Source organism: Cetorhinus maximus, chromosome 7 (genome assembly GCF_964194155.1).
Source record: "Cetorhinus maximus chromosome 7, sCetMax3.hap1.1, whole genome shotgun sequence".
Classification (NCBI taxonomy): Eukaryota; Metazoa; Chordata; class Chondrichthyes; order Lamniformes; family Cetorhinidae; genus Cetorhinus; species Cetorhinus maximus.
Window position 1 is genome coordinate 44077324 of NC_135885.1, and position 19357 is coordinate 44096680.

The following is a 19357-nucleotide window of genomic DNA, read 5'->3' on the forward strand; positions in this document are numbered from 1 at the left end:
TGCAATCTGCTGCTATGCAAGGGGTTGTGGAGGACAGACAGCAAGATCAAGCAAGCAGAGATAGGCGAAGGCACTACCCTGCCAACTGACTTTTGACAGTAAAGGTGACATACCTCCTGATGTCCAAACGACAGTGCCTTAGAGTCTCAAAGGAGACAGTTGCATCCCTGTGAGGCATGCTGTCTGGGAAGATTGCCTCCCATTGTGTTGGTGGCCACCTGATGCCTGTTGCATTAAAAGTGACTGCGACCTTGAATTTTCTCGCCTTGGGTCATTCCAGGCTTCATGTGGAGACCTTAGTGGAATTTTGTAGCCTGCAACCCATCACTGTATAAATGTTTTATGGGTGCCATATTCAGGCATGTCCATGAGTGCATTTAATTTACCAGTGACAATGCCAGTTAAGCAGAAAGAGTCAGAGGCTTTGCAGCCATGGCTGGATTTCCAAAGGTGCAAGGGGTCATTGATTGCACACAAGTTGCAATAAAAGCTCCATCTGGATAGCCAGGGGCAACTGTAAATATAAAAGGATATCACTCCATCTATGTCCAGATTGTGTGAGATCATAAACAAAGGGTAATGCAGGTGTGTGCATGATATCCAGATAGCAGTCATGATGCATACACATTTTGGCACTCCCAAGTGCCTTGGACGGTCAGTCGACCAGAACCTTTGGATGGCTGCCTTCAGGGAGATAAAGGTTGCCCTCTCAAGGAATGGCTAATAATCCCAGCGAGAAATCCAAACACAGAGATTGAGAGGAGGTATAATGAAAGCCACACATCCACCAGACCATTGGTCTGCTCAAAATGCGCTTTAGATGTTTGGACTAATCAGGTGCCACTTTGCACAATGCTTCTGCTGGAGTCTCAAAATGGTCGTGGTCTGCTTTGCCTTGCATATTGGCCTGGCAGAGGAGGATCTGATGGACGGAGCAGCATCCTCTGATGATGAGGACGGTGAGCCATGCCAGCCAGCTGTCTAAGACAGTGCATGAGATGCTTTTGATACCTGAGAGATGCAAGATTCACTAATACTGCGAAGATTCACTAGCTCTGTGCCATCTGCTCAACTATAACCTCTTGGCCGTACTCACCCTTTCCTCGTATCTCACATACATGAACACCAGGACTTGTGCCAATGTAGAGGTATCAAATGGGGCCAATCACAGGGACCCACATGAGCACAAACTCCCTTGACAGCATGCAATCGAAACCATCACATCACACACAAAAACTCAAATGCAGCCAGAGCATCATGTGAAAAGAACAATTATGTAATAACAAGGTTTCATAACTCTCAATACTGAACAACCACCCTTTTGAACCGATATGTGAATAACGTGGTGTTTTCTTAAATTGCTTATGGGTGCTATGGCATGGTCCTCCCCCACTTGCAGCCAGGTCTGCTGGAGACAGGTTGTTGACCCCTTTGTCATGAGCGCCTCGGCTTGGTGGAAGTTTCCTGCACAGTGGCAGGAGGCTTATCTGTAAGCATGGCACTCTGAAGCATTTGTGTCAATGGCAAAGGGGCAGAGCACAGGCTGTCCCCATCAGAAGCGCCCTGAGAGGTGTTCCCCCCTCCCCAATGGAGGCAGCATTCACCGCCATGAGGTCCATTTGGCCCTCCCTGCTCTAAGAGGAACAAAGCCCTGGATGTGACTCCAGGCTCCATGCCCCACTCTCGCCCTGGCCACCAGAGCTCAGAGATAAGGCGAGGGAGTGCAAGTCAGAACACATACCTAATGGTATCCCATTAATTAACTGCTGTTGTTGAAGAGTCATACAGACTCGAAACGTTAACTGTGATCCTCTCCAATTATTTTTATTTTTGTTTTGGATTTCCAGCATCCGCAGTTTTGTGCTTTTATGCTTTTATAATTAACTGCTGTGTTTGGCTCTCCACGACAGTTGCCCATCTCTCGATGGAGGAAGCCATGTGTTTTGAAGAGCGGGTGATCACAGCACTCATGGCCTACATGGACTCCTCCATTATCCATGCTAGTGCACGCAGCCCCTCAGGAACCTCTGCCACATCTCAATGTACCTCACGCTGTATGTCCAGCATCTGTCTGCCTGACGGTCATCTCCAGAGGCTCATCATCAGCCAGGGGTTCAGCATCTCAGTCGCCTCCAGCATTCTTCCGACTGCCAGAGGCTTGCACTATCTCAGTCTCTGACAGCTGGTCTAGCGACTGTACTCTCACTGGTGTGTAGATCCCTTACAGCTGACTCATGCATACCCAGCAAGGTGCGTATATCTGCGGTGGTGCTAGGTGCAGAGCAAGGATATGATGCTGCACTCTGTGAGGCTTCCTCCTCCTCCTCAGCGATTAACGTTAGACCCTCGAGGCTAGTGGCTACAGCTGCTGATGTTTCACATGTGAACCTTTGGGGGAAGTAAACGAGAATAAGGGGCACCATCGTCATTTGAGATTCACAGAGACACACTTCCTAAAAATACACACTCGCGACAATGGGAGATGGTAACCAGAGTTTGAACCTTAGACTCTCCAGTATTGAGACACACAACATTGAGACATTCCTTCCTGAATTTTGCAAGCCTCCAAAGTCAACAACCATCCTTGTAACCTCCCTGCCACCTTCCCCAATTTCCAAACCACACCGCCCCGCAGCCCCCCACCGCCCGCACATCCCACTTCCATCGGTACTGTTTGCAGGAGTGAACTATGTGCCTTTGGAATCTCACCACCCCGGGGCCTTCCTCCAACCTCACCTCGCCCAGTGGTCAACTCTACTGATTGGCTAACAGATCCAGCACTTCTCCCTCTATAGAAGTGAAAATGGTCATGTTGGCTTGACCGTCTCCGGTCTTGGCCCTCTCTTCGGCACTTTGTGCCCTCTTCTCCTGCAAATAGAAAGAGACATTGTAATGAAAATGTTGTGCTGAAATCATGCTTTGAAATGTTTGGCCAAGTCCTGTGTGGGTGGCCAACAATTCTCAATCAATGCTCCTTAGCAACTAACAGGTGTTGCAGTTGATAAGCACCCGCAGTCCCCCCCCCCCCCCCCACCGCCCGCCCAAATGCTCTGGTGCCATGCAAAGTGGTATTTCTGCTTCATGTCTCCTTGCACACTTGGTCAAGATGCTAGGCAATCCCACACTTGATACACATCCACCTTCACACCCTTCCATATGTAGGTCCATCTGTGAAATGGTTACACACTTATCCTGACATTGTAAGAGATTATTGAGCCTCTTATGGCACTGTAACCAAGTTCTTTGGATGACCCCAGGCTGCTGATCCCCTCTGCGATCTCCAACAAGGCTGCTTTGGTTTGATTGGGAGGTTTCCTCTTCCTGTCAGCAGGCATGAGGACCTCCCGCCAATTACTCATAGCACGGAGGAAGACTTGCAGGGAATTATCATCAAGCTATGAACCGTCCTTGGTTTGGGCCCCTCAACATCTTATAATCCCAGAACTGGCCTTCACAGTGAGAGTATTACTCGAGATCCTCCCACTAGCACAAGCTAGGCGAATCTTCCAGCCTCATTTTAACTCCTCACAAATTTGGTCTTTTCAATCCCACTGCGAGCTTCCACCTGTGCACGATTGAGATTTTTGGCCTGTAGCTGGTCTCTCTCTCTCCCAGACCCTGGCAGACTAGCTTGTCTGTGATATTCAGTGATATTTTAGGAAAGCCTGTAACCTGATATCACAGTGGCTTCCTCTGTACCCTTCCCATATCAAAGTCCAACACCATGACAGCATGAATCACATGGGCTTTGTATCAAGGCAGATTAGTTATCCTTGAGAGTCCAACTCTATTTCATCTTGGAACTAAATGGACAGTTTAAAAGCACAACTGTTTACAACCTGATATTCTCAACATTTCTGGGGGACTTTGGAGACTCACAGTCAATCCACTGTTAGCATACAGGCTGCTGCCATTGTCTGCAAGTGTAAACACCTTGCACCTTTTTCCCAGTATAACAGCCTAGGCCCCTTTTAATCTCTAACAATCAAACCAGCCAGGCTTGCTGTCAGGCAGACTTCAGAACAGGTCACATGACCCCCCTCCATTTTGCCTTAAATTAAAGGCATAGTCCCAAAACGTAGCAATCTTATAAACCTCATAATTGTAACAAGGTTTTCAATTTGCACTCCAAGACAGAGTGCAAGCAATGTTTGATTTCAGATTTAATGAGATTCAGAGGAGTAAGAATGCTAAATATTTCGATTGAAGTAAGAACTTCTGAATTACCCTCTTTAGAACTCAAACATGGTCCAAGGTTAAGCATTTCATTGAATAGTTGTCTTTTTTTAAACTGTCAAATGTGCATTAACCTCCAAATTATGGCTGATCATTTTTTCTTATATTTTGTGGAGGTCAGGCTGTTGAATACTTACCTTTCAATAAGGAGAATAGCAGCACGAATGACAGTAGATATGATGGGCATAGACCTAGGAAAAACGATGCCAGTCAAGATTAATCATGATGTTTGTTTATTTCTTCTTAGGCAACCAGGGAAACAATTACTCACCATTGTGAGGACCTAGGTGAGTCCTTGGACAAAGAGAACGAACTTGCCCTAATTATAGATGGGCACACATTGAAATATGCACTGTCTTTTGAAGTTCGTCGCTCATTTTTAGATCTGGCTTTGTCTTGTAAAGCTGTCATCTGCTGCAGGTAAGAATACTGGCTACATTGATGAGATTATTTCAGGATGTATGTTTTTTTTTTAACTTGTCCTTGGGATGTGGATGACATTGGCATTATTTATTGTTCATTCCTTTTTGCCATGAGGGCTTCAAGAGTCAATCAGCATAGAATATGACAAAAAAAATACCTCGGCAGAATGGGTAGTTAGCGGTGGTTGGGGAGAGGCGGGGTCCTGCTCCCTTTTTAAAATTATATTAGTGAACCAATTGGCTTTTTCTGACAATTTGGCAACTTTTGTAAACATGTGACATAACATAAGTCATGCTAAAACATTTTAATATGTCCCATGCATGTGATTATACTGTGCTGAATGATGTGATGATGAATATGTTGCTTGTTCAACCCCTCTCCAAGAATTGTCACATGCTTTTTCATGTACACATTCCCTTTTGAGGAACTGAATTTCTCTTGAAAGTTTCACACTGTCCCCTATTATTAATGAAAGATCAATAGATGATCAGGTGATCATATTTTTGCTACATCATTCGTAGCAGCAAAGCATTTCCACAATGCCATGGTGTGGAAAGAATCGGTTAGCCTTTAATGCAGTTCTCCAGCAATGCCAACAGAATTGCAAAGAAACTTTGATACTACATGGACCTTGTCCGATGGTGTCAATGATGCCACTTTTGACAGGGTGGCAGAGCTCAGATATATATCTAGGATGCCCTGTTGTTCTATCAAACAATCTGGTCTCTGAATGGATAGATTAGGTTGACACTTGTGTTGTTGTAATGTGTGCAGGGCAGATTCCTGATGTTTGTGCAGTCAATCTTTCTGGCATTTCAGAAAAAATAGGTGGACATGGATGACTAAAAGTTAAATAATAATGAGGCGCTAAAATTGCTTTTAATGCTAATACCTTGATATTCGAATGCTATTCTATTGATTCCAAGTATCCTTAATGGAGAATTCAATATGTTTCTTTAAATAGGTTGGATTAACTAGGCTTCTTCTGTGCATACAGGCTGAAGTTCTACCCACACATTAGTTGAAAATTTGATATGCTTCCTTTTGCTAACAAGTGATAAAAATCCAAATGTGCTCATATAACTATAAGCATGGCATATGTGAACTTTTTAATTACTCTAATGTGGACATGTTGACATGGTCAAGCTGATTCAATCAGACAATGGGAACATTATCAGCTTCCATTGGAAATGTTTGACTATCTGATGTAGTTATTGTGTTAAATGAGACATTGCTATTATGGGTCAGTTTATAGTAGTTGTGTTTTATTTCTATAGTTTGTTGATGAGACAAAGTGTTCTTGGGTATAAGTGTGTGTTATTAATGCTTAGCTTTTAAAGCAGGATGATGCAGCTCCACTTAGTACTTGATGATATCTGTAGAGTCAAGGCTTATGTGGTTGACCCACCTTAATTAGATTTCTGGAGCAGAGGTAGAGCTCATTATTGGGAATTGCTTTTTGTTAATTTATATTGGGGACGTCGCATGTATTTCCACATTCACTGCAGATTATGTTTGACACTGGTGGTGAAAGGTTTTGGATTGTTAGTGGGTATTTGGAATGTCATTTTTGTCTTAAAAATGAAGAAGACTGCATAATTAATGGGTGAAAATAGCAAATGTCTAATGAAAACCTTCCTCACAAATGCATTAGCTTGCATTATTTTAATGCTTCTTGCGTGTGGGTAGATGCCTCCTGGCTTTACGGAATATACACTGAGCAGGAAAAATGGTCAAAAATCATGAAAGAAGACACCAGTGAAGGCAAAAACAATAGACAATAATTCGATGGTGAAATTTAGGGTAATAGAACTAACAGGGGCTGAATGGTCTCCCTAATCCATAATTATGTTGTGAAACATGAATGAACAGTGCCACAGCAGAGCAACATAGAATTGGTTGACAAAAAAAGACCAACATCAATCTTGTTCACCTTCTACCATCCTGGTAGTTGCATGATACAATTATATGGAGTTGTTGACAAATCACATCAATCTGCCTCTATCACTTAGTCTAACAACAAACCCAAAAATTACAAAAGGAAAACCACAATGCTGGAGAGCTTTGGGAACCATAGGTTCAAACTTACGTCCTACACTCAAGCATACCTCAAACTACTCATATGCTGTATCCCATATTATTTTCTGAAAGAAATCTTCAGTTGCACAAATGAGTGTGGGAGAAAAACATTTGAGGAGATTTGAGAGGTTGCAAGAGTATAAAAAGGGACAAACCATTGTCACAGCCACACATTGTTGTTTGTGACTGACCAGCAAGGTCTTGGTGTTTTGGGTGAAGGCATAAGCCTGATTGTGGTGTCTCAAACAGAGGCTGGTGGCAGAGCTCAGAGGTGCCAAGCCCCAAGGATACTAAGAGAAAGGGAAGGCTGGACATGAGGTAGGTGGGAAATCTGAAGGAATTGGAAGTAAATTTTTTGAGGTGAGGATGATGTTGATAGAGAATAATTAAGAGGACTGTTTATACTTATTCTTGGAGCATATTATATCTACTGTATATAAATAACATTTATATTCACCCCAATTTTCCTTGATTTCTCATTAAGGCCTTTAGTACCTTAATGCTTTAACTTAAATAGCACACATCAGCAGCTTACTGAGTATAACCGCCAAGTCTGACATTGTCTTTCCTCACTTCATACCTAAGCCTGTTTCCAGCAGGAGTCTTTCATGTGCAGTTCACTGGCTTGAGATCAACAAACTTATCCAAGAGCAGAGGGCTCCAACTGCAAACTCTTGATTTGTACAGCTCAGCAAATTACAGTCCAGTACACACAACCAATGAACCATTAGTGAGTTCACATATATGTATTTCCTTTTAAAAAAACTTGGATTTAAATTAATCAAAATATGAAATTGGTGAAGTGAACACTTTATGGAGCCATTGGATAATCATGAACGCTCAGCATATATTTGTAAAAAGGAAGTCGTGCTTCAGTAGTTTGAATTTCTTAGCAAACCAAAGTGTATAGATAAGGGGATACAAGTGAACCTTAAGGCACATGGAGTTAAGGGTCAGGTAGCCAAATGGACAGACATTATTCGCTATTTTTTAACATTGCTAACAGAATTTAATGCCCTCCTGGTGGTGAGTTTGATGGCATTTGTGGGGGGGGGGGGGGGGGCATTTAATCAGCAAGAGGGTGGCGGGTGAGATCTCTGCTGCCTTCCCGCCTCCACATTGATTAAGTTCCATGACTGGAAAGCCCTCAGATGGCCTTTCTGCCCCGCTGCCAATTGAGGCTTTTAAGGATCTCCAACCACCGTCGCTAGTATTAACCCAGTGGTGGGCAGGGGGGCTTGCCATGTGGGGACCACTCAGTGGCAATCCCTGCCCTTGCCACTGCCCCAGTCCCCTGGGACCCCCACCCAGGCACCCCATCCTCCTGCCATTACTCATCTGTGGCCTGGGGTCCAGCGACAATACTAGGCCTCTTGTGGGTGTCATATGGGCAACAGGCACCGCCTCTCCGGTGATGCTGCTGTTTAATAGAGCTTGCAGCTCTTGGCTGGCAGGACTTCGCCCTCAGGTTCCTTTGCCAGAGAAGGACCCCAATGTCCAGTTAAGTGCCTAATTTAGCAGGCCTTCCTTAAATGAGGCAGCGCAGGCTCTCACTGACTTTCCAGTTGGCAGTCAAGATCCCCATCACCTCTATTAAATACCACCCAGTATTTTTTATGAGTGGCTATTGAGACATGGAATATGTTATTTTAAAAGCAATTTAGGTAAATATTTGCTAACAACTATAAAGGGATACAGTGAAAGGACAAGGAGTTGGAATTAAGGTAGATGGCTCCAATTGATGAGTTCGCAGTGGCTACAGCTTGTTAGGTTGAATGGCCTGCTTCTGTGCTCTAACTTCAGTGATTCAATAAAAGTGACATAAGCATATGTAATATATGTGAAAATATCCTCTTAACGGCTGTTTGCTCTGAAGCCAGATTTCAGCCATGTGATGCTCATAGCATTATAAATGCTCCAATCACTTATACTAATGTAAGGCTTATGACAAAAGACCTGTTTTGGGTTCTTTACACCTTAAAAGAACACTCAAAATTTGCTGCTATTTGCAAAAAAATAGTTCCCATCAGGTCCTCAGTTACCTTCAATTCATAACACAAGTAGCATGGCATGGTATGTTGCCTGCCCGGTGCCAGGGTGAGGGACATCTCTGACCGGCTTGAAAGGATATTGGAGAGGGAGGGGGAGGATCCAGTTGTTGTGGTCCACGTCGGGACAAACAACGTAGGTAAGACTAGGAAAGAGGACCTGTTTGGGGATTATCAGGAACTAGGAACTAAATTAAAGAACAGGTCCTCAAGGGTTATAATCTCCGGATTACTACCTGAGCTACGTGCAAATTGGCATAGGGACGCAAGAATAAGAGAAGTAAACACGTGGCTAAAGGAGTGGTGCGGGAAAGAGGGGTTCCATTTCATGGGGCACTGGCATCAGTATTGGAACAGGAGAGATCTGTACCGTTGGGACGATCTCCACCTGAACCGATCTGGGACCAATGTTCTAGCGAAAAGCGTAAATAGGGTGGTCAACAGGACTTTAAACTAGAAAGTTTTTGGGGGGGTGGGGAGGGGGAGGAAAGGGTAAAACTCCAAGAAGTATGACTAATAGGAAACAAAGCAGTAGGTTAGCATGTTTGGAGGCTGGGGGGGGGGGTTGGGTGTGGATTCAACTTCATGGAAAATTATGAAAAAACTAAAAAGAAAGGAGACCCCAGGAGAGGCTATTAAAGTCTCCAGAACAAAAATAGGACGGAGTGTTTGGAAAGGGCTTAAATCTAACTTCAAGCACATCAGATAAAGGGATGACAATGAGAAAGGGGACGCGAAATACAGAACTGAAGGTGTTGTATCTGAATGCACATAGTATACGAAATAAGGTAAATGAGCTTGTGGCGCAGATTGAAATTGGCAGGTATGATGTGGTGGGCATCACGGAGACATGGCTGCAAGGGGATCAGGACTGGGAGCTAAATATCCAAGGATATACATCCTATCGAAAAGATAGGCAGCTTGGCAGAGGGGGTGGGGTTGCTTTGTTAGTAAGAAATGAAATTAAATCGATAGCAAGAAATGACGTAGGGTCAGATGATGTAGAATCTGTGTGGGTAGAGTTGAGGAACGGCAAAGGTAAAAAAAATCATAATGGGAGTTATGTACAGGCCTCCAAACAGTAGTCAGGATGTGGGGCACAAGATACGCCAGGAGATAGAAAAGGCGTGTAAGAAAGGCAAGGTTACAGTGATCATGGGGGATTTCAATATGCAGGTAGACTGGGAAAATCAGGTTGGTAGTGGATCCCAAGAAAAGGAATTTGTGGAATGTCTACGAGATGGCTTTTTGGAGCAGCTTGTGGTGGAGCCCACTTAGGGAACAGGCAATTCTAGATTGAGTGATGTGTAATGAGGCATATTTGATAAGAGAGCTTAAGGTGAAGGAACTCTTAGGAGGAAGTGACCATAATATGATAGAATTTACCATGCAATTTGAGAGGAAAAAGCTGGAATCAGATGTAACAGTATTACAGTTGAATAAAGGCAACTACAGAGGCATGAGGGAGGAGCTGACCAGAATTGACTGCAAGATGAGCCTAGCAGGAAAGACAGTGGAACAGCAATGGCAGGAGTTTCTGAGAGTAATTTGGGAGACACAGCAAAAATTCATCCCTAGGAATAGGAAGCATACTAAAGGGAGGACGAGGCAACCATGGCTGACAAGGAAAGTCAGGGACAGCATAAAAGCTAAAGAGAAAGCATACAATGCGACGAAGAGCAGTGGGAAACCAGGGGATTAGGAAGCCTACAAAGACCAACAGAGGACAACTAAAAAAGAAATAAGGAGGGAGAAGATTAAATATGAGGGTAAACTAGCCAGTAATATAAAAGAAGATTTCAAGAGTTTTTTTAGATATACAAAGGGTAAGAGAGAGGCAAAAGTGAACATTGGGCCGTTGGAAAATGACACTGGAGAAGTAGTAGTGGGGAACAAAGAAATGGCGGAGGAACTGAATAGGTACTTTGCGTCAGTCTTCACGGTGGAAGACACGAGTAACATCCCCAAAGTTCAAGAGAGTCGGGGGGAAGAGGTGAGTATGGTGGTCATTACCAAGGAGAAGGTGCTAGGAAAACTGAAAGGCCTAAAGGTGGATAAATCACCTGGACCAGATGGATTACACCCCAGAGTTCTGAAGGTGATAGCTGAAGAGATAGTGGAGGCATTAGTGGTGATCATTCAGGAATCACTGGAGTCAGGGAGGGTCCCAGAGGACTGGAAAATCGCTAATGTAACCCCCCTGTTTAAGAAGGGAGTGAGGCAAAAGATGGGAAATTACAGGCCGATTAGCCTGACCTCGGTCGTTGGTAAGATTTTAGAGTCCATTATTAAGGATGAGATTTCAGAATACTTGGAAGTGCATGGTAAAATTGGGCAAAGTCAGCATGGTTTCATCAAGGGGAGGTCATGCCTGACAAATCTGTTAGAATTCTTTGAGGAGGTAAGGAGTAGGTTAGACAAAGGCAAGCCAATGGATGTTATCTACTTGGACTTCCAGAAGGCCTTTGACAAGGTGCTGCACAGGAGGCTGCTCAGTAAGATAAGAGCCCATGGTGTTAGAGGCAAGGTACTAGCATGGATAGAAGATTGGCTGTCTGGCAGGGGGCAGAGAGTGGGGATAAGGGGGTCCTTCTCAGGATGGCGGCCGGTGACTAGTGGAGTTCCGCAGGGGTCAGTGTTGGGACCACAACTTTTCACTTTATACATTAATGATCTAGATGAAGGAACTGAGGGCATCCTGGATAAGTTTGCAGATGATACAAAGATAGGTGGAAGGACAGGTAGTATTGAGGAAGCAGGGAGGCTGCAGAAGGATTTGGACAGGTTAGGAGAATGGGCAAAGAAGTGGCAGATGGAATACAACGTGGGAAAGTGTGAGGCCATGCACTTTGGTAGGAAGAATAGAGGCATAGACTATTTTCTAAATGGGGAGAGAATTCAGAAATCTGGAGTGCAAAGGGACTTGGGAGTCCTAGTCCAGGATTCTCTTAAGGTTAACTTGCAGGTTGAGTTGGTAGTTAGGAAGGCAAATGCAATGTTGGCATTTATTTCGAGAGGACTGGAATATAAAAGCCGGGATGTGCTGCTGAGGCTTTATAAGGCTCTGGTCAGACCACATTTAGGATATTGTGAGCAATTTTGGGCCTCGTATCTCAGGAAGGATGTGCTGGCCCTGGAGAGGGTCCAGAGGAGGTTCACAAGAACGATTCCAGGAATGAAAGGCTTAACATATGAGGAACGTTTGAGGACTCTGGGTCTATACTCGATGGAGTTTAGAAGGATGAGGGGGGGATCTGATTGAAACTTACAGAATACTGAAAGGCCTGGATAGAGTGGACGTGGGGAAGATGTTTCCATTAGTAGGAGAGACTAGGACCCGAGGGCACAGCCTCAGAGTAAAGGGAAGACCTTTTAGAACAGAGATGAGGAGAAACTTCTTTAACCAGAGAGTGGTGAATCTATGGAATTCATTGCCACAGAAGGCTGTGGAGGCCAGGTCATTGAGTGTATTTAAGACCGAGATAGATAGTTTTTTGATTGGTAAGGGGATCAAAGGTTACGGGGAGAAGGCGGGAGAATGGGGTTGAGAAACTTCTCAGCCATGATTGAATGGCGGAGCAGACTCGATGGGCTGAATGGCCTAATTTCTGCTCCTATGTCTTATGGTCTTATGACCTTGACTATCTTCAAATTTTAGAACTGTATACAGTATGAGAACTGTATTAATCATATATAATACCAGCTTTACTTGGAACAGTAGATGGTGCTCTTCCAGCTGTGAATCTCCAACCATCCTGTTTTGCACCCACTGCTGCCATTGTCATAATGCAGTCAGAGCTGATGTGATGTGAATTTCAACAACTGGGAGTGTTCTTAAGATTTGAAATTTATGCATATTTTAGTACTCTCATTTTCCAAATTCCCATCTTAATTTTGCTTGGTTTGCATCCAATGAAATCCATGTGTTAAACCACCAGATGCTGCTCTAATTTAACATGGTGACATTGTGACTGATGTCGTGAGGAAGTTCATAATGTGTTACATGTCATCCAAAACCTGTTTAAATTCTGAGAAATGGTTTATGCTGGAAAGATAAAGCATAAACATTGGAAATGGATACGACCCAGAATGAGTCCTGATCAAGGGTCACACATAAAATCATAGAATCCTACAGCATAGAGGGAAACCATTCAGCCCACCATTTCAGCTCTTTGAAAGAGCATTCCTATTAGACCCAATCCCCTGCTCTTTCCCCCATAGCACTGAAAATATTTCCTGTTTAAGGTAAAAGTAAAATACTGCGGATGCTGGGAATCTGAAATTAAAACAGAAAATGCTAGAAAAATTAAGCCGAGCTGACAGCCTCTGTGGAGAGAGAAACAGAGTTAACGTTTTGAGTCTGTATGACCCTTCTTCAGAGCTAAAGAGAAGTAGACATGTGATGAAATTTATATTGTTTAAGGGCGTGGAGCAGGTAAAGCTGGATAGAAGGCCAGCGATAGGTGGGGGCTAAGGAGACATTGACAAAGATGTCATGGACAAAGAGACAAAGGAAGTGTTAATGGTTGGGGTAAGGGCTAAAGGAGGTGCTGATAGTGGCATAAAGGTAAGAAAGCAGAATGTGTTACTAGCAGAACAAGGGTAAGCACTCTGTGAAAAAACAACATGGTACAAGTAACAGATGGCCCTTTTGTGGATGGGGTGGGGGGAGGGGGTCATAAGACGATAAGACGTAGGAGCAGAAGTAGGCCATTTGGCCAATCGAACCTGCTCCACCATTCAATGAGATCATGGCTGATCTGATAATCCTCAAATCCACTTTCCTGCCTTTTCCCCATAACCCTCAATTCCCTTACTGATTAAAAATCTGTGTCTCAGCCTTGAATATACTTAACAACCCAGCCTCTATTGCCCTCTCTGGTAAAGAATTCCACAGATTCACTGCCCTCTGATAGAAGAAATTCCTCCTCATCTCTGTCTTAAATAGGTGACTCCTTACTCTGAGATTATGCTCTTTGGCCCTAGACTCTCCCACAAGGGGAAACAACCTCTCAGCATCTACCCTGTCAAGCCCCCTAAGAATCTTTTATGTTTCAATAAGGCTACCTCTCATTCTTCTAAACTCCAATGAGTACAGGCCCAACCTACTCAACCTCTCCTCATAAGAAAATCCCTCCATACCCGGGATCAACCTAGTGAACCTTCTCTGGACAGCCTCCAATGTCAGTATATCTTTCCATAGATAAGGGGACCAAAACTGTTCACAGTATTCTAGGCATGGTCTAACTAGTGCCTTGCATAGTTTTAGCAAGATTTCCCTATTTTTATACTCCATTCCCTTTGAAATAAAGGCCAACATTCCATTTGCCTTCCCGATTACCTACTGAACTTGTATGCTAGCTTTTTGGGATTCATGTACGAAGATTCTCACATCCCTCAGTGCTGCAGCCTTCTGCAGTCTTTCTCCATTTAAATAATATTCAGCTCTTCTATTCTTCCTGCCAAAGTGCATAACCTCACATATTCCCACATTATATTCCATCTGCCAAGTTTTTGCCCACTCACTTAACAGGTCTCTATCCCTCTGTAGACTCTTTGTGTCATCCTCACCATTTGCCTTCCTACCTATTTTGTGTCATCTGCAAACCTGGCGATTGTACATTCACTTCCCTCATCCAAGTCATTAATATATATTGTAAATAACTATGGCCCTAACACTGATCTCTCTGGTACTCCACTAGTTACCGGTTGCCATCCCAAAAATGCCCCCCTTATCCCAACTCTCTGTCTCCTATTAGTTAGCCAATCCTCTATCCATGCTAATATACTACCCCCAACATCATGGGCTCTTGTCTTATCAAGCAGCCTTTTGTGCGGTACCTTATCAAATTCCTTTTGGAAACCCAAATATATTACATCTACTGGTTCTCCTTTATCTATCCTGCTTGTTACCTTTGCAAAGAATTCTACTAAATTTGTTAGGCATGATTTCCCCTTCATGAAGTCATGCTGAATCTGCTTGATTATATTATGCATTTCTAAATGCTTTGCTATTGCATCCTTTATAATAGACTCTAACATTTTCCCAATAATGGATGTTAAGTTAACTGGCCTATAGTTACCTGTTTTTTGTCTCCCTCCCTTTTTGAATAAAGGTGTTACATTGGAAGTTTTCCAATCCTCTGGAACTTTTCCAGAATCTAAGGATTCTTGGAAGATTACAATCAGTGCATCCACCATCTGTGTAGCTACTTCCTTTAATATCCTCGGATGCAACCCATCAGGTCCAGGAGACATATCGGCCTATAGCCCCATTAGTTTCCCTAGTAGTTTTCCTCTAGTGACAGTTATTGTATTTATTTCCTCCCCAGCTTTTGCCCCTTCATTATTTAGTATTTTTTGGAACGCTATTAGTGTCTTCTACCGTGAAGACTGAAGCAAAGTATTTATTCAACTCCTCTGCTATTTCCTGGTTTCCTATTATTATTTCCCCAGCCTTATTCTCTAAGGGGCCTATGTTCACTTTGTCCTCTTCCTATTTATATATTTAAAGAAGCTCTTACTGTCTGTTTTTATATTACTTGCTAGTTTACCCTCAAAGCTTATTTTCTCCCTCTTTATTACTTTTTTGGTCATCTTTTGTTGATTTTTAAAACTTTCCCAATCCTCTGGCTTACCACTAATCTTTGCCACATTGTATGTTATTTTTCTTTCAATTTGATATCCTTAACTTCTTTGGTTAACCATGCTTGATTTATCCCCTTCCTACAATCCTCCTTCCTCACTGGGATATATCTTTGTTGTGTGTCATGAACTATTTTCTTAAACATCTGCCATTGTTCATCAGCCATCTTTTTTGCTAATCTCCTTTCCCAGTCCACTCCAGCCAACTCTGCGCTCATTCCATTGTAATTACCCGCATTTAAGTTTAGCACAGTTGCTCCTGACCCAAGTTTCTCACTCTCAAACTGAATGCTAAATTCTAACATATTTTTGTCACTGTTTGCTAGTGGATCTTTTACTCTGAGATCATTTATTAAACCTACCTCATTACACATTACCAGATCCAAAATAGCCTGATCCCTGATTGGATCCACAACACATTGTTCTAGGATCCTGTCCTGAATATACTCTATGAATTCTTGCTCATGGCTACCTCTGCCAATTTGATTTTCCCAATCTACATGAAGATTAAAGACACCCATAATTAATGTATTGCCTTTTTCACGTGCTCTTATTATCTCCTGATTTATTCTCTGCCCTACGGCATAGCTACTGTTAGGGGGCCTATAGACTACTCCCGCTAGTGTCTTCTTCCCCTTGTTATTTCTTACCCCCACCCATATGGATTCTACATCTTCCAATCCAAGATAATTTCTTGCTATTGTGCTTATTCCATCTCATAATGACAAAACTACTCCACCACCCTTTCCTTCCTGCCTGTCCTTTTGAAAAGTCACATAGCCCTGAATATTTAGTTCCCAGCTTTGATCTCCTTGTAACCATGGCCTGGATTTTCCGGCCCCATCATGGATGGGACCTGCTGCGGGCGAGGCAGAACCCCAGCCAGAATTCCATTGACTTGTGGCGGGACCGGAAGAATGCGGCAGCGGGTGTGGAAAATCCCACCGCATGTCTACGTAATGGCTATAAGATCATGCCCATTAACCTTTATTTGTGCTATTAATTCATTTACTTTGTCCTGAATACTACTTGCATTTAAGTAAAGAGCCATTAATTTTGCCTTTTTACCATTTTTCCCCCTTTGACCCTATTTGCAGCTGTTTTTTTATGTTTGTACACTCTGTCCCTTCCTGTCACCCTCTGGGTATCATCACCTATATAGCTGCCCTACAAGGCTGCCATATCCTTTTGCTTTGTAAGCCTACGTATCTCCTCTCCAGAACCCTCCCCACCTCTATTTAGCCCTAGTTATTAAATTCGCCAGGACACTGGTCCCAGCATGGTCCAAATGGGACAGTTCCTTCCACCCCAGCACTGGTGCCAGTGCTCCATGAACTGAAACCCATTCCTCCCACACCAATCTTTGAGCCACACATTTAACTCCTTAGCTTTATTTACCCTATGCCAGATTGCCTGTGGTTTAGGTAGTAATCCCGAGATTATTACCTTGGAGGTTCTGCTTTTTAATTTAGCTCCAAACTGTTCAAATTCTTTCAGCATGACATTCTTTCTAGTCCTATCAATGTCGTTGGTACCAACGTGGAAGATTACAAGTGGATCCCTCCCTCCCACTCCAAGTTCCTCTCCAGCCCTCAAGGAATGGTTCTTAACCCTGGCACTGGGCAGGCAGCACAGCCTTTGGGACTCATGCTCACAGCTGCAGAGAACAGTATTTATCCCCCAAATTATGCTGTCCCCTACCACTACTATGTTCCTATTTCCTCCCCCTACTTGAATGGCTCCCTGTGCCATGGCGCTGTGGTCAGTTTGCTCCTCCTCCCTTCAGTCCCTGCTCTCGTCCACACAGCTTGCAAGAACCTCGTAACTGTTGGATAATTGTAGGGGCTGTCTCCTCGAATGCTACCTCCTGGGTCCCCATACCTGCCTCACCTGTAATTACACCATCCTGTCCCTGATCACAGACCAAATTTGAATGACCTAATCTGAGGGGTGTGACCGCCTCCTGGAGCAATGTCCAGGTAACTTTCCCCCTCCCTGATATGGTGCAATGTCTGCAGCTCGGACTCCAGCTCCTCAACTCGGATCTGAAGTTCCTTGAGCTGCAAACGCTTACTACAGACATGTTCGTTCTGGATCACCTTGGTGTCCAGCAGCCTCCAAATGCTACAGCAGCAACAAATCACCCGTCCTGCCATCACTATGTATTTAATTTAATTTATTAATTAAGTCCTCTGGTATCCCTGCTCTTTACACTTGAAGATTCCCCCGCTCTTTACACTTTACTATAATTAATTTTTTTACACGCCAGTATCAATCTTATACATAAACTATTTTTAAGAAAGAGAAAATAAGAACTAGAGACCTAAACACAAACTAAAGACCTTAATTTTACTTTAAAGACAAGAAATACTCACCAATCCTACTCATCTTTCAGCTGCTCTCCCTGCTCTTTTTTAAAAATTAACTCTCCAAACTCTCCCCGCTCGTTAAAAAGTGGATAAAAAAATAAAAATATATTTTTTTAAAATAGGATTAAAAAAGGGGTGAGGATAGAGGAGAGAGCTGTAGTTGTTGAACTCAATGTTAAGTCCAGAAAGCTGTAAAGTGCCTAATTTGAAGATGAGGTGCTGTTCCTCCAGTTTGCATTGGGCTTTACTGGAACATTGTGGCAGGCCAAGGACAGACATGTGGGCATGAGAGCAGGATGGTGTGTTGAAATGGCAGGCGACAGGAAGGTCTGGGTTATGCTTGCGGACAGACCGAAGGTGTTCCACAAAGTGGTCACCCAGTCTGCATTTGGTCTCCCCAGTGTTGAGGAGACCGCATTGGGAGCAACGAATGCAGTTGATCAAATTGAAGGAGGTGCAAGTGAAGCGCTGCTTCACCTAAAAGGAGCATTTGGGCCCTTGGGCGGTGAGGAGAGAAGAGGTAAAGGGGTAGGTGTTGCACCTTCTGCGATTGTTTTATCCCCTTTTTTTAAACCCCTTTTTCCACCCTTTTTCCCCAACCACTGCCCCCCTCCCCCCACCCCACCGCCATAAGGGCTATCTGTTACTTGTTCCATGTTGTTCTTTCACAAATTGCTTACCCTTGTTCTGCCATTAACACCAACTTTCTTACCTTTATGCTGCTATCAGCACCTCCTTTAGCCCTTACCCCAGCCATTAATAGTCCCTTTGTCTTTTTGTCCATGACATCTTTGTCAATCTCTCCTTAGCCCCTGCCTATCGCTGGCCTTCTCTCCAGCTTCACCTGCTCCACTCCCTCTTGTACAGTATAAACTTCAATCACATTTCTACTTCTCTTCAGCTCTGGAGAAGGGTCATACAGACTCGAAACGTTAACTCTTTCTCACTCACAGAGGCTGTCTGACGTGCTGAATTTGTCCAGCATTTTTGTTTTCATTCCTGCTCAGGGTACATTGAATAACACCTGTGACATTAACTGGCCTTTTTCTTTCAGATGCTAATTAACCTGCAGTACAAGTTTGGCATTTTCTGTCTTCATTTCAGTTTTTGTTAATGACAGGGTTTGCATTTTATATGAGTTCATTGGCAACTTTTTCAAGCAATTATCTGATTTTTGTATGATTAACAGTTTAAAGGAAATATTAATGGAAGATTTTTTCCCATTAAAACTTGCATTCCCTTAAGTATGAATGATTAAGTTGGTGGGGGGGAGGGTGTCTATTGAGGTGTTTAAGATTTAGGGATTTCAAAGGGTAAATAGAGCGAAGCTATTAGGAAAGTAGAGAAGAAGGGGGCATAACCCTAAAATTAGAGCTCGGCCATTCATGGGAAATGTTATAAAGCACTTCTTCACACAAAGGATTGTGGAAATTTTGAACTCTCACCTCCAAAAAGCTGCTGAGGCTCGGCCAATTGAAAATTTCAGAACTAGGATTGATGGGTTTTTGTCAGGTAAGACTGTTAGAGATATGGAGCTGGGTTTTACGTTCCCTCACG

General features: G+C 43.4%; 1 protein-coding gene across 3 annotated transcripts in view; it reads left to right on the plus strand.

Annotated features, from left to right (window-relative positions):
- The window catches only part of atp8a2 (ATPase phospholipid transporting 8A2), a 624855-nt gene that overhangs the window by 346518 nt on the left and 258980 nt on the right, over positions 1 to 19357 (plus strand). For all 3 annotated transcript variants that reach the window (XM_078545400.1, XM_078545401.1, XM_078545402.1), the window contains one exon: positions 4484 to 4656. In XM_078545400.1, the coding sequence (XP_078401526.1) occupies positions 4484 to 4656 (173 nt within the window). The remainder of the gene's footprint in view (positions 1 to 4483; positions 4657 to 19357) is intronic.